Raw genomic sequence first — 13,907 nt, 5'->3', positions numbered from 1 at the left:
TGTCTTATGTCTATTTTTATTGATTTTATTTTAACTCTTGAGTTTACCAGTATTGATATCGGTATCGATATTTCCGGAAGCTAGAGCATCACTTGCCTTAAGCCCTTAACGCTTTGAAGCTGGAGAGAATTGGTATTTAATAGGTTTGCTTTCTTTAACGTCGACATGACAAAACTGTTTAGATTGTGGTGAAGGAAAATGAATATTTCACAAAAAAAAATATTTATTTAAAAAGTTTTTTATTGTTATATAGAATTCAAATAATATTTATATTCAATATCATGAATTGTTTCAGCTGAGCTATTAGCAAATCACATGAAATACGTAAATCTAAGGTTTATTTACCTTTTTTCCTACTTCCATTGGAATGGATTATATAGTATTTCATTAGTTTATTATATATTTGACAGTACTTAAATGGCAGAAGTCTGTATGACTATGCTGGAGGACTCCGTTATAGTAATTAGTAGTTAAATAATACAATAACATTGTAGTGATACAATACACAGACATGAGAAGATACTTTATCAAGTCTCCATATTTAATTGCTCATTTATTAAAACCTAAATATTTAGAACGTAACTGTCCTTATGACGTTCAATGATTTCATCAAAGTTCATCGTGCACGTGGGGTGTGAGGGCATTATGGGTGTCGATAGTGTTCGTCATAGATTTCTTCCCATCGGTGGCACCGGGCTGACGGCGATGTATTTCGAAGTTCTGGGTTCATCTTTAAAGACATGTGAGGGCAACCCGTCTCCCCGAGGTCGGCCATTTTGGTACCCACGGACTTTCAGGTTTTCTATTAAACAAAGAAAGCATGACATATAGTTATAACTATTTAGATACAAAAATAACTCATTTATTTGTCAATGAATGAAATAGTATCGTAATAACGTTAATTAATCATTTGAATAACTCACCCTGTAGTAATGGAATTCGCCCAAAGATCCCGCATTAAGCCCTTAATTTTTTTGAAATCTTCAGAGATCGAACTTTCGTCCGAGAGGGTCATGTAAGCGCCATCCATAACAGTATTTGTTTGAGCTTAATGGTTCGCTCCACGTACGTTTGTGTACGGTATTAGTGGTGTGCTCTCGTCTACAAAGGAGTACTCATACAAATATATCTGATTATTACCCGATTTACTTGATTTTTCAATGTTCGCAACGTTGGGCACGCAAATGTAATATCAGTGAAGAAATCAACGTGTTCTAAGACTGTTGTCGGATATAGGCTTGTCTCCAACGTAGAAACGTTTCTCTTCTTTATTTTTAAATGTTAAATCACTGGGCATGAAGTCTGTACAGTTGGCGATCATTTCATCTTTTGTATGATAAAAAAGATCGATACGGGACGCTCCTTCCATCTCAGCAAATCCCTATAGCATGGGAAGTTTGAGATAGTTACCAGTCTTCATTATATTTACGGGACTATCTTCCAGGAACATTACTTGTCCGACGTCGCGTTCTACACATGGCGCGGATAAATACTCAGAATCTGTTCTATATAAAACATTTGCCGATTGTAATAGATCATAAGAAATAGTTTTAAAAAATTCTTATAATTCATTAATATCATCAACATTTTCAAAACCTATATTTTGGGCGTACTCTTTAGCATTTTTTATTGGATCCATTTGTACACAAAATGATGACGTGTTCACACCGCTCTCCGCAAAAACCTTATTAAATAATCCTTTTGCCATTTTCGATAGTATAATGAGATCGACCGCCGCTGTATCCGGCTAGAGTGACGTCATTAGGATTACCACCGAAACTTTTAATGTTTTTCTGTACCCAGTGCAACAATGCCACTTGGTCTTTCATTCCTGCGTTCCCGGGAATATCTTTCGTGCCCAAACACAGAAATCCATGTGCTCCAAGCCTATAGTTAAATGTTACTGCAATTATATTTCTATTATTGACGAACTTTCGGTGTGACGTAATTCGCGTGGCCAACAATAAAGCCGCCACCGTGAACGTAAACGACAACCGGCAACCGACAAATAAAGAAAGACTAAAACACAATTATAAAGCATGATTTATTACTTATTGTTGGTTAAAAAACAATACATGACTGTTAATAAATACTACTGTATGGTGTAAATAACACATGCATCAAGTTAATAAGATTCCATCAACTCCATTGTTTGGTCAAATTGTGTTGGTTTATTTATCTGTAGTTCCGTTTATTTTTCCCTTGGAATATATTTTTTGTGATACATTTAATATTCTGTCGTAAGTTCTGATTAACTTTGTACTGTTTCTTGATTCCATTAAATATTGCAGGTTTCTTTGGTTTGTTTTTGTTGGCTGGATAGTTATCTGTTCCTAATAATAATGTTTGTAGAAAATTTTCTTCATTGTTGCTATTATAAATATCGGTAGCTCTATTAAAATGAGACATTATGTGTTGTGCTAATTTAGGATGCACAGCAACTGCACAGTTTCTGTTGTGCTCAAATGGGTCTTGCACGCACAAAACAGTGTCTAGTCTAATTGGTTTACATTGGCTATCCTTTTCTACATTTATTTTATAAAGTGAAAACTCTGCTGGCACAGTATCAACTTTTAAAAAAAATTCTCTTTCCACTGGCTTACCCATAAAAGGACATATAATATACTTAGAATATTTAAAAGTATTATAGTATTCAAAAAATCCTCCAAGCAATTGATATAATGTTTCTTCATTATTATTCACATGATTATCTTCACAGAAAGCTGTGTTCCAGTTATCAACAATATGTTCATCGACATTTTGTTGTAAATGTATAATTGAGGGCAAAATGTTCTTTTGCTGTAAGTAAAATATTACCATCATCGTCAGACAATAATTTGGCATCAAATTAACACCAGTCAACTTATGTACCTTGGACCAGTACTTAATAAGAATTGACAAGTATAATATTCTATTGTCTATTTCTAATAAATAAGAAATTAACTGACTATTTCTCACTCCAGCAAAGCTACTAAAGTTTAAATCACAACATCTTTCTGTTGGAGCATGATAAAACTTAACAATAGGCACTTTGGCATTGGTTATTGCAAATAATTTTTGGAATATCCAATGTCGCCTTCTCAATATATTTCTAGCTTTCATAACAAATGATGCATTCGGAGGACTGAGCCAGCTCGGGAGCTGCACATAGCAATCTATATCACTTGTTTTTATCCCAAGTCCCGAGACTATTGAACCAAAACCGTTGACTGTGCAACCTGCAACATAATTTTTTTTATACACCACTGAGGTAATTAATTGAAAACTTATTTTTATTGAACATAAACAATCAAATGTTATTAATTAAAATTGTGTACATAGTGACAGTAATTTCTTATCAATTGAAAATATATATGTAGTATATAATTGTACCTGGCCAGACTTCATTAAAAGTTTTGTGTATATCGTCCAATAATATTTGCAAATTTTCCACTTCATGCTTTGTAAGTCTCACATATTGCATTATTTCTTGAACCTGTTCATCAAAATCACCTTCGAATGATAGCTTTGATGTATCATATATATTGTCTGTAAAATTATAATAATTGTATATCAAATAGAAGCACGAGTTTCACCACAGCTGGCGACTTGACCGCTCGTCTGAATCTAAATAAAAATAATTGAATAAATTCTACACTACTGTCATAATATATAGTAACTAATCAATTAATTTAGAAGTGATTTCCTAATACCAAAAAGGTTTTTATAAAATTATTGTACTCATGCAAAGATAGTAAATAAAAGCTTTTTTTTTTATATTTTATTATTATTACCATTTGTTTCCATAATCACAATTCTTAACAAGACTACTTTTAATTACAAAACGTTACTAGATATTTACAAGATTAATGTAACATAATTCGAATATTGTTGTTGTTTTACGAGAAACTACAATTATATTATCCATCCAATGACAAATAAAATTACTAAACGTTCATAGTTCATAATACGCTGATGACATTTTAGTGCCTTAACCTACCAGGCTAGTGGCAACCAATGGCAATCAACCACAGAGTACATATTGACCACTATGTTTTAAGAAACTGGACTTCCATACATTAGAAACTCTATTATGACCATTTTCTTTTGTTTCATGACACATAATTTCTATATAATATATATTTATATAATATAAATTACAAAACAAATAAACTAAACTTGACTTTCTTCACATCACAAATCTTCACTTTGTTTTAATGGTGAAAGTAATAATAATTTATGATTTTTATTAATGGTTGGTATTTGTATTGGTAATTTTTACTTTCGCTGTTAAAATCACAGACACAATAATTTTAAAATATTTTTTATTCGATTCAATGCGAATGTTGATACTGATAAATATGCACGCTTTCTTTAATTTCATTTCTTATCGTTTAAATTCAATAAAATCGTTTAAATTCAATATAAGAGTAAATAATTAATATTGTTGACTTATATGTACGCACTAGCTGATAACTAAACTAGAAGTTGGATATATTTATGGATTAACTTAAAATATTACGTATACTACATTAGTGTGTATTTTACCCCTTAGGATAGGATATCCAGAAACATTTAAATACGTATCTACACATTTTTTAACCAGTATCCCAAAAATAAAATTTCATGTTTCTACCTTTAAAAGTTCACGGACTTTCATACAAACATTTAACGCTTAGAGTAGAATATCCAGAAACGCTTAAAAAGGTATTTAATCATTTTTAATCAGTATCCCATAAATAAAGTTTCATGTTTCTAACTTAAAAAATGTCGGACTTCCATACAAACTTTCAACCCTTTGAGGTATAAACTTTAAAATTCCTTCCTTAGTCGGTGTCTACTCAATAAAACGATCCTACTCACCAAATTTCATAGCCCCAACTTTAATAGTTTACGCTCGGCGATGATGAATCAATCAGTCAGGACATGTCATTTTATATGTGTAATATATGTATTAATATATATATATAATTCGATAAATTAATAAACAAAAAAACGACATATAAGGTAATTTAATAATTTTTTAGTTTTTGTAAATTGTATTAAAATCTGACAAACGTCTTAGGGGTAAATCCTATATATTAGTGAGGTTTATTGTTACAGCTTGTAACGTAAATGGGGTAAATAAAACCAAAATTAAAGTTAACAACTTCAAAGTTCTACATATTTTATATAAAAACATAGTTACATAGAAAAAAATTAATCACTTAGCTTATTAAAATAATAAAATACGGCAAAATACTATCTAACATATAACACGTTAATTTTGCATTAACAAGGTGGCTCAGGGTGTAACACGTTCTACATTGTCTTTACTAGTGTCACTTTTATTTTCAACTGCATCTGAGTCCCCTGCCAAGTTTTTATCACAACTATCTGTCTGAGACACGCTTATATTGAGATCTTCTTCGCTTTTTGCTTTTTTATCTGCAACACTATTTATATCACCAGACTTTAGATTTAACGCTTCAACACTAATTATAACATCAGGTTCTGTAATTTTATCATCAACATTATTTATAACTTTAGATTCTGTGTCTTTATCATCAATACTGCTTATAATATTAGGTCCGGTGTGTCCCGGTTTTTTTTCACGCGGTTTTAGATCCGATTTTATTAAGGTAACGAACCAATTATGCATACTTGATACGAAGAATTTACCGAATTCTCGGAAAACCACAGGATCTCCCTCAATCAATTTTATACAAGCAGCCGCATTTTTCGGTTCTTGAGAAAATGTTAAAATCAACCGGAATTGGACGTTGTACTGTTGCTTTTCGACGTTTAGTATTTCTTCCGTTATACGCGTTTGTTTCTGTAGAAAATCTAGATGCATTAAATTGTAAAGTTTTGAGAACTGGTTCCTCTTCCATATAGGTTTGTCTACAACGGCTAAGTACTTCTCTTTCTGTTTTTTCCCTGTATTATTTGCTTTTTCCTCGATTCTCACCAGTTTAATTTTGCATATCTGTTCGAACACCTTCTTCAGGACTTCTGTGATCACCGATTTCCAGTCTGGATTTATAATGTTTTGTATAATGTGTGGGTAAATGACCACTCGAAATTCAGGATGTAATTTTCCATTTGATAATTTTGGCTTTTGAATTAAAATTATCTGAAACAGACCCTTGCAGTTGTTGAGTTTTTCCTTATCATAGGCCGCCGCTGCAAACCTGAAGAATTCTTTAATTTCGAAGGCGAGTCTACTGGTGATCGGCGAAGCCACATTGTGGCAGAGTTCGAAGGGGTCCTGAACGCACATCGCTGTCGTAAACCTCATCGGATCGGTCAAACGGTCTCGAATGTTACTTACGTAACGCCCGAATTCCTTCGGTAAGAGATTCAGATCTTTAAATAAATCTTTCTTTATGGGGCTTCCCATAAATGGACAAACGATCAAGTCAGTAAAATTGAAAGTGGAATAGTATTGAAAGAATCCTCCAAGTAATTCGGATATAGACGAGGTGTTGGTGGACTCGGGCAGGCGGTCATGGTGGTGCATGAAGCCGGTGTTCCAGTGGTCCACAATGATGTCGTTGTCGGCGTCCCGCTGCAGCCACTCCACGGCCGGCAGGATGCTGACGGGCGGCTGCTGCAGGTAGAAGATGATCAACATGGTGAGCGCGTAGTTGGTGAGCTTCCCCGTGCCCGACAGCCCGTGCACGCGCGCCCAGTACTTGATGACCACCGCCATGGGGATCAGGCGCGGGTCGGCGTGCAGCAGGAAGGCGATCAGCTTGCTGTTCTGGGAGCCCAGGGGGGTCTTGAACGTCACGTCGCAGTTGGTCTCGGTCGGAATGTGGAAGAATTTGACGATGGGGGTGTTGGCGCGGGGGATGGCGAGTATCTCCGCGAACAGCTGAGGGTACTGCTGAAGGATTCTCTTCGCTTTGATGACGTAGTTGGTGCTTGGGTGGTGCAGGTTGGGCGGCACGTGGATGAAGCAGTCCGCGTCGCTCGTCTTGATCCCGAGGCCCGTCGTTATTGAGCCGAACGGCATAGCGACGCACCCTGCAATCCAATTTCATTATTAACAACATTTGGAAGAAAATCTACCGACAGGTGAGTAGTGTGCAGTTTGTTTACCTAGACTGACGTGGCTCTAGCACTACTTGTGTGTATATGTAATTGAGTTAAGATAAAATATATAAAAAAACGTTGAAGTACCGAAGATTGAACATGTGCTTGATTTGCGTATACAATCTCATCCTCAATGGTGAAGAGAAACTTCATGAGGAGACCTGCATGTGTCGAACGTACATCCACTGTCCGACACTGGAGTGGTGTGATAAGAGAGTGTTCGTTTAAAGATGAATGTGCATATAGCAGGTACCGGGCCAAGGCTGCTGCAGCGCCTGCTCCAGGTCGTGGTAGAGCTGCGCCAGCGCCGCCACCTCGTCCTGCGCCAGCCGCACGGCGCCCAGCAGGCCGGCCAGCTGCTGGTGGAAGTCGCCCGACAGGTCCAGCGCGCGTGGGTCCACAATCTTACTCACTGGGGGATATAATATCAGCTTTTAAAAATTAATACACACACAATTACTTTAATACAATCAGTCGGTACATCTTATTTAAAGAATCCAGTCTGTGGTGTTTGTACTCATTTGTAACGATAGAGGAATTTGACATGAATGTTAGTAGAGCGCAAAGTTTATTCTCGGGTATGAAGTTGGATAAGTTTGTTACGAGTTGATCTTACTCGAGATCCTACCTTTGTTCTTGCTATGCTTAAATTCCCTCTTAGGTGTTGTCGGCTCCGACTTATGGGAGTACTGCTCCACGGTCAAGAACTCTCCGTATATTATGACTTCATTGGAGTCCTCTATAGCACATTTAGCTTCGTCCGCATCTTTGAACTCGAGAACAGCAAATTTATTATTTATTTTTACCACTTTCACAGTTCCATAGCTTGAAAATATTCTTGTGAGATCTTGAGGCTGAGTGTAAGAAGGGTATCCTGAAATCATGCATATGTTACTGTAAAAGCTCGAACTAAGGTAAATCTTAAGATTTTCCAGTAAAACCTAATCGGAAGTAACGACGGTACCACAGACACCCAGACCCAAGACAACATAGAAAACTAATGAACTTTTTCTACATCGACTCGGCCGGGAATAGAACCAGGGACTTCGGAGCGGCGTACCCATGAAAACCGGTATACACACTACTCGACCATGGAAGTCGTCAAACCACCACCCACTCATCACACCTTCAAATGCTAAACACTAATACTCAGTACTATTGTGTTCCGTTTGGAAGAGTAAGTGAGCCAGCTACAGACACAAGGGACATAACATCTTAGTCACCTAGGGTGGTGGAGCAATGATTAATATATCTTTCGGTAGCAATGTCTATAGGCTGTAGTGACTACTAAGCATCAGGTGTTCCATTTACCAGTCGTCATACCTACCTCTATAATTTAAAATATCATTTGATTACCCCATGTGATTTAACAGTTTTTGTTTATTGATAACTTTATTTTTTACTATTTAAATTATAGGCTTATTACATTAATAGCTTAATAGTGTTAGAAATACTTATTTATGTAGTTACATTTATATTATAATTATATATTTAAATATACTAAACTCTTATTTTGTTATTGTATCCGATTTCATAAAAGTGTAATCGATTTCAGAACGTCATTCGTATGGCTTTAAAAAATAATACAAGATGTTTTCCCAAATCGGAGGGGAACAAGTAAATATTCGCTATATCAAGTAATTCGTTGAACTGAGGTTTGTAATGTTGAGGTTAGGTTGGTCTAAAATTCGTTATAACGAGGTACTTATCTTTTTATAGCGAACAACTTCTACTAATAAATGATAACGCATTTTTATGATATTACTCCATACATGTATTTTCTATGTATTTAGACACAATTAGGTAGGGAATAATTTTTTTTCTTACATTAATAATCAAAATTAAAGGCAGTTAAATCCGTAAAAGTAGGTACATATCTTGGTGGATACATACATTATGTAAGTAATTTAATGTTAATTCCAAAGATTCGCACAACAAAACTCACGAATTAAAGGTAAAGAATTAACAATGTGGTTATAGCAGCTTAATCTCAATTTTGTTCATCTTGATTAGAAAAAAAGTCATAAACAGTTGTCTGTTTACCACCGGTAAGAGTTATCACATCCAAAGCGCATTCTAATTTCGTGATGGATTGCACTACATCGTCACTCAAACCTCCCTTTTTGAGAAACACAGATTTTACAATATTTAAAGCATTATAACCATCTTTTATTGTGAAGTATGCTCATCAATTTCACCCCTTTCTTCCTCGTCTTCATCCGCTTCTGCATTAGTAGCTGGCAACACAGATGTGACGATGTCAGCATCAGTTAGTTCTCCACAGATGGCTAAATCATTATCAGAGGTAATGAACTCTTCGAACTCAGTCTCTTGAAGGTGTAATTCTTCTTGAACTCTGCCAGGTCCTAGCAAGTTCTGCGTCTGGTAAATCGTCATCCTCATCTTCGCATGTTACTTTAAACCCACTTTTGTTGAAGCAGTTTGCAATGGTCTTTTCAGTGACTAGATTCCAAGCCTTGGCGATCATCCACATGGCTTGTAAACGTCAATTGTAGTTGGTGTTTGACGTTCAACATCAGCAAGAAACCGTCTGACAACTTCCTTCCTATAATGCATTTTGAAGCATGGATTGATTTTGAAGCTTTGGATGATGCCTTGATCCAGTGGTTGTAGTTTTGAAGTGGTGTTTGGAGGTAAGTACGTACTTTATTTTTATATTTTTCAGGTTAGGAATTTCTCCGTGTGCAGTACAATTATCGATGAACATTAGAATTATCTTGTTTTTTTTTCTTCATCTCTTTATCCAGACTTTTAAGCCAATTGCAAAAAGCATCGCTGGTCATCCAAACCTTATGGTTGGACGTGTAATCTGTTGGCAGATTATTGACATTTTTAAAACATCGCGGTTTTTGTTATTATCCGATGATGAATGGCTTAAGTTTGTAAGTCCCAGTATAATTTGTTCCCAGCAGTACTATTAAGCGAAGTTTGCTGTTTTTTCCACCATTACATTCATCGCCTTTGAATGATAAGGTTTTGTCAGGTAAAGATTTATAGAATAGTCCAGTTTCATCGGCGTTAAAGATGTCTTCTGGATCGTATCCGGTGGTCAACTCTGCCAGTTTGTCTTTCCAATCATCACATACTTTTTCATTAACACTACCACTTTCACCGCATATTTTTCGAAAAACAATCTCGTTTCGTTTTTTGAAATTTTGAAGCCACTCGCTATCACGGAACTCTTCATGTCTCAATTCTACTGCAAACCGCTGAGCCTTTTTCTGAAGAATAGAGCCTCTGATTGGGATATTTTTGTCTCGGCACTGTTTTAACCACTTTAACACACATTCCTCTACGTCTCTGAATTCACATGAATTTAATCTTTTACTGAACAGTAATTCAACAGTTAATTCAAACCACTTTCTTCTGAAAACTTATCTTTAAATTTAGCCAAAAATTGTAGTACTTGCGGGAATCCCAAACTTATTAGCTACATCTAATTTTTTCGTCAAAGGATTGTTGTCAACATAATTAATGATGTTTCGCTTTTCTGCGACCGAGAAGGAACACCTTTTACGTTTCTAAGTCATTTTAACTGAAATCTTTAACAATAGTGACGAGCAGAAGTGTTTACATTACTTTCCATCAAACAAAAATGATTGTTTTACGAACAAAAGCGTGTCGAAACATGTCGCGACATGAATCACATACTATAAGATTAAGAGTTATATATTGGTGGGAACTTTATATAAAGGTTTTGGGTTGATAAAATTCGTTAATTAGAGGTATGAATACTTTTTCTTGATAGTTGAAAATTCGTTATAAAGAGATTGTTCGCAAAAAATGTTCGCATTGTAAATGTATATTTTGTATTGACTCTTATGGACAATTCAAGGGGATTACGAAGAATTTGTTAAATCGAGGAAGTCGTTATGTTGGGGTACGTTTTGTTAAGGTTGCACTGTATTATACTTTAATATATATTTATTCTCTTGGTTCTTTTGTGAGTTTTTGCTTACTCTGCCTAACCTCATATATTAATAATAATATACAATATTAGTATATTAGCTTTGTGGTCACATTACAGAGGAAATATGTTCTAATTTTTATTTGGATCAAACATTATCAAAATTAAAAATTACATTTTGATATAAACAATTTACCTACGTCTTAAGTCTTTATATTAACTGCAATAATTAATTTATCCATAGCAACATATATTATATAAAAAATAATGCAGGAGTATTCACTTTACAAAAATAAATAAAAAATAATTTTAAGTATTTAGTCACAGATTGCTTCAATTTCTTAACTCGCACAGTTCAGATGTGAAAGTACATAGAAATTGATCAGCAACCATATTGTTTAGTTTCAAAATATTCTGGTGCCCACTTTAAGCATGAAAATTTTGATAGCCATTCAATGCCATGCCTCGTAGACATCAATCATATAATTATAATATTTTTTAAGTATTGTGCATATGTTTGGTTACTCATTATTAGAATAAATAAATATTAAAATGTATTTACCTGTAACAAGAACTTTCCTACAATCAGCGGGCTGTGGCAGGGTATCCATAATTTGAGATAGTGTTATACCTGTGGAGATTAAATTCATTCTTACAATTTTCACGAATTTTATTGTCTTGCTTCACATTTTTACATTCTCAATGTAAACTAAACAAATTTTGTGCGCAAACACAAGTGGCCTAATACAATCGAATAAAGATAAATGAACCTTAGGTTTACATATTTCATGTGATTTGCTAATAACTCCGCTGTATTGTTATTTGATAACAACAAGAGTTAACAACACACCAAATATGAGATACAATTGAATATTTCTTACTAGAATATCCTAATCAATATATATTGGACGGATGCAGAATTTTTATTCAAGAGTCCAGTCCAGTCCAGGCCCACAGAGCAGTTAATGTTATATAGAGTGGATTAATATTCATTTAATTTATTTTGTAAATTGGAAAGTGCTTATAAGCAAGGGCTTGTGATTAATCAAGTGACTCAGGTATTGATAACCACAATGTTTCAGACTTCAATAGGTATATTAATTATAAGCATTCATTATTATAATCAAATTCTGCTAATATTTCTTACTTTGCCGATTAATACATTTAATTGTTATATTAATAAAATATTCATTAATAAGTCTTATTACTCACAAAACGATAGATATTAAAAAAGGGCAGTAGTCGGTAGCAAAGTAGCAGGTGAAGTATATTCTGATATAATTTATTTCAAAATGAATACAAAACAACTATAAGAAATAAGTTTTACTATTTGTCAGTCATAAAAAACAGACACAAATGATAAATATTGTTTTTAATACAAACAATATGTTAGTCTTCTTAATATGTATTCTGTTAGTTTCTTCTATTTTATTTAGTAACTGTAAATCTACTGTAAAACCAATCAGATTATCGTCAATCTTGATAATATTATGAATGCAATCGTTTTGATGAATAAATTTTTGTTATTCAATTACACTCCGAACAACTACTCATCTGGATCACTAACAGATCTGGATGATATTTGACACTTGCGTTAGATTATATTCTGGAATAACACACTGGTTACATTTTATCCCTTATCTCTTCCTCACATGCAGGTGAAACAACAGACAAATACTAGTTTATATATATTGTAATATAGAATAATATTTTACATTAATTACCTTTTAATACCTATCTGTTTTTAGTTCATTATCATTCACTTGTATAGTGTTGTAGTGTGGCCTTGATTTGCTTTTATCTTGAAGACATTTGTACTTGTTTCAGGTTCAGTTATATCTATGCTTAGTATTTGTAGATTAATTCGATGTCAACCAAGGTGTGGTGGAGCCTTTGGAACTGTAAAATAAAATTTTAAATAACATAATAATTGTAAAGTTTTCAAACTGCTTGCATTATTCATGCTTCCATTGAGAATTTTAATCCTTTGTATACTTCATTCAGGATTTGTTGACAAAGACAAATAAAGGAATTTTCAAAAAATTTGGATGGCATGCCGAGTTTTTAATTACAAAATCATATTTTTGAATTCCACTGGAACATTATTCATATAGCATTTTTTTGTTTTAAATATCATTAAAAAACTTAAAGTTAGATTTCTTTATACGCTTACTTTGCAATGCCTTATTTATACTTTATTTTCATTGCAAATTTTATTATTAAGAAATAAGAATACAATTATTTCAACTAAACATTACAATGAGTTTGCAAATAATACAACTTATATGTAAGCAATAAACTTTTAAATTATAATTATGTTAGTAAAATACACATTTAAAGTCAAAACGACAAAAAAAAAATTTGCTCCTTTGTTAAGTTTACTTATCGTTAACTATTTTACTATTTATTATATTTATAACCGGCAATTTTATCAAAATTATATGTAAACAAAATTAAAAGTAAATAATATTTCATTTAGAACCAGTATTTCTAATAGCTAACCTTATTTTAAGCTGTTCCTTGTTAGCACGGTGTCGGACAAACCAAGATAGGGTTTTTTGTTAATCTGTTTATATTATGTCGTCAACATTAAAAAAGTAACATATGTAAAATAACAATAATAATAATGGTACGTCAAATCATGGTCTTATCCAAGTTTTAAAGCTTCGACAGTTTGACTACGTACTAATATAATATAATGAATTAACATACGTTTATTATCAAAGTAAGTAAGGAGTAACGGACTTTCCAGAAAATTGTGATCATGTGTTGCAATTTGAATATTCACTATAAATATAAATTATAAAAGTAAAGCATAATTATACGTATTGTCAGAAATGTCATTGAGTATGCACTATGCGTTTAAAATTGACAGCAGTAATGCCAACTCCTTCATAATGTTCCCCCAAGACCAACTACA

General features: G+C 33.6%; 2 protein-coding genes and 1 pseudogene across 3 annotated transcripts; all 3 read right to left on the bottom strand.

Annotated features, from left to right (window-relative positions):
- Positions 1-919: 919 nt before the first annotated feature.
- On the bottom strand, positions 920-2,121 carry LOC113396530 (juvenile hormone esterase-like; annotated as a pseudogene).
- Positions 2,122-2,159: 38 nt separating this feature from the next.
- LOC113396553 (speckle targeted PIP5K1A-regulated poly(A) polymerase-like) lies at positions 2,160-3,979 on the bottom strand. The gene is made up of 3 exons (XM_026634538.2): positions 3,774-3,979; positions 3,373-3,528; positions 2,160-3,218 (listed from the first exon to the last, which is right to left on the bottom strand). The coding sequence occupies exons 1-3, from the start codon at positions 3,784-3,786 to the stop codon at positions 2,176-2,178; spliced, it is 1,212 nt and encodes a 403-aa protein (XP_026490323.2). The 5' UTR covers positions 3,787-3,979; the 3' UTR covers positions 2,160-2,175.
- A 1,136-nt stretch (positions 3,980-5,115) lies between these two features.
- LOC113396549 (speckle targeted PIP5K1A-regulated poly(A) polymerase-like) lies at positions 5,116-13,828 on the bottom strand. Of its 2 annotated transcripts, none has more exons than XM_064217170.1 (6): positions 13,490-13,828; positions 12,712-12,886; positions 11,550-11,618; positions 7,688-7,933; positions 7,313-7,471; positions 5,116-6,990 (listed from the first exon to the last, which is right to left on the bottom strand). In XM_064217170.1, exons 3-6 carry the CDS (start codon positions 11,596-11,598, stop codon positions 5,264-5,266), a joined length of 2,181 nt encoding a protein of 726 aa, XP_064073240.1. In that variant the 5' UTR covers positions 11,599-11,618; positions 12,712-12,886; positions 13,490-13,828; the 3' UTR covers positions 5,116-5,263. The 2 variants fall into 2 exon arrangements, with proteins under 2 accessions (XP_064073240.1, XP_064073241.1); XM_064217171.1 differs by having other exon boundaries at positions 13,700-13,828.
- Positions 13,829-13,907: the final 79 nt, after the last annotated feature.

This window comes from Vanessa tameamea, chromosome 15 (genome assembly GCF_037043105.1).
Source record: "Vanessa tameamea isolate UH-Manoa-2023 chromosome 15, ilVanTame1 primary haplotype, whole genome shotgun sequence".
In the NCBI taxonomy this organism is placed as follows: domain Eukaryota; kingdom Metazoa; phylum Arthropoda; class Insecta; order Lepidoptera; family Nymphalidae; genus Vanessa; species Vanessa tameamea.
Note: the sequence above shows the minus strand (reverse complement) of the source record. Positions and strands in the feature narration are given on the sequence as shown.

Excerpts from the sequence above, each read along its gene's own strand:
- LOC113396553 (XM_026634538.2), bottom strand. Across the intron at positions 3,219-3,372 it reads TTTTAATGAAGTCTGGCCAG|GTTGCACAGTCAACGGTTTT; the intron begins GTACAATTATAT and ends ATTATGTTGCAG.
- LOC113396549 (XM_064217170.1), bottom strand. The coding sequence starts at position 11,598 with ATGGATACCCTGCCACAGCCCGCTGATTGTAGGAAAGTTCTTGTTACA. Across the intron at positions 7,934-11,549 it reads TAGGAAAGTTCTTGTTACAG|GATACCCTTCTTACACTCAG; the intron begins GTAAATACATTT and ends GCATGATTTCAG. Across the intron at positions 7,472-7,687 it reads TAAGCATAGCAAGAACAAAG|TGAGTAAGATTGTGGACCCA; the intron begins GTAGGATCTCGA and ends TATATCCCCCAG.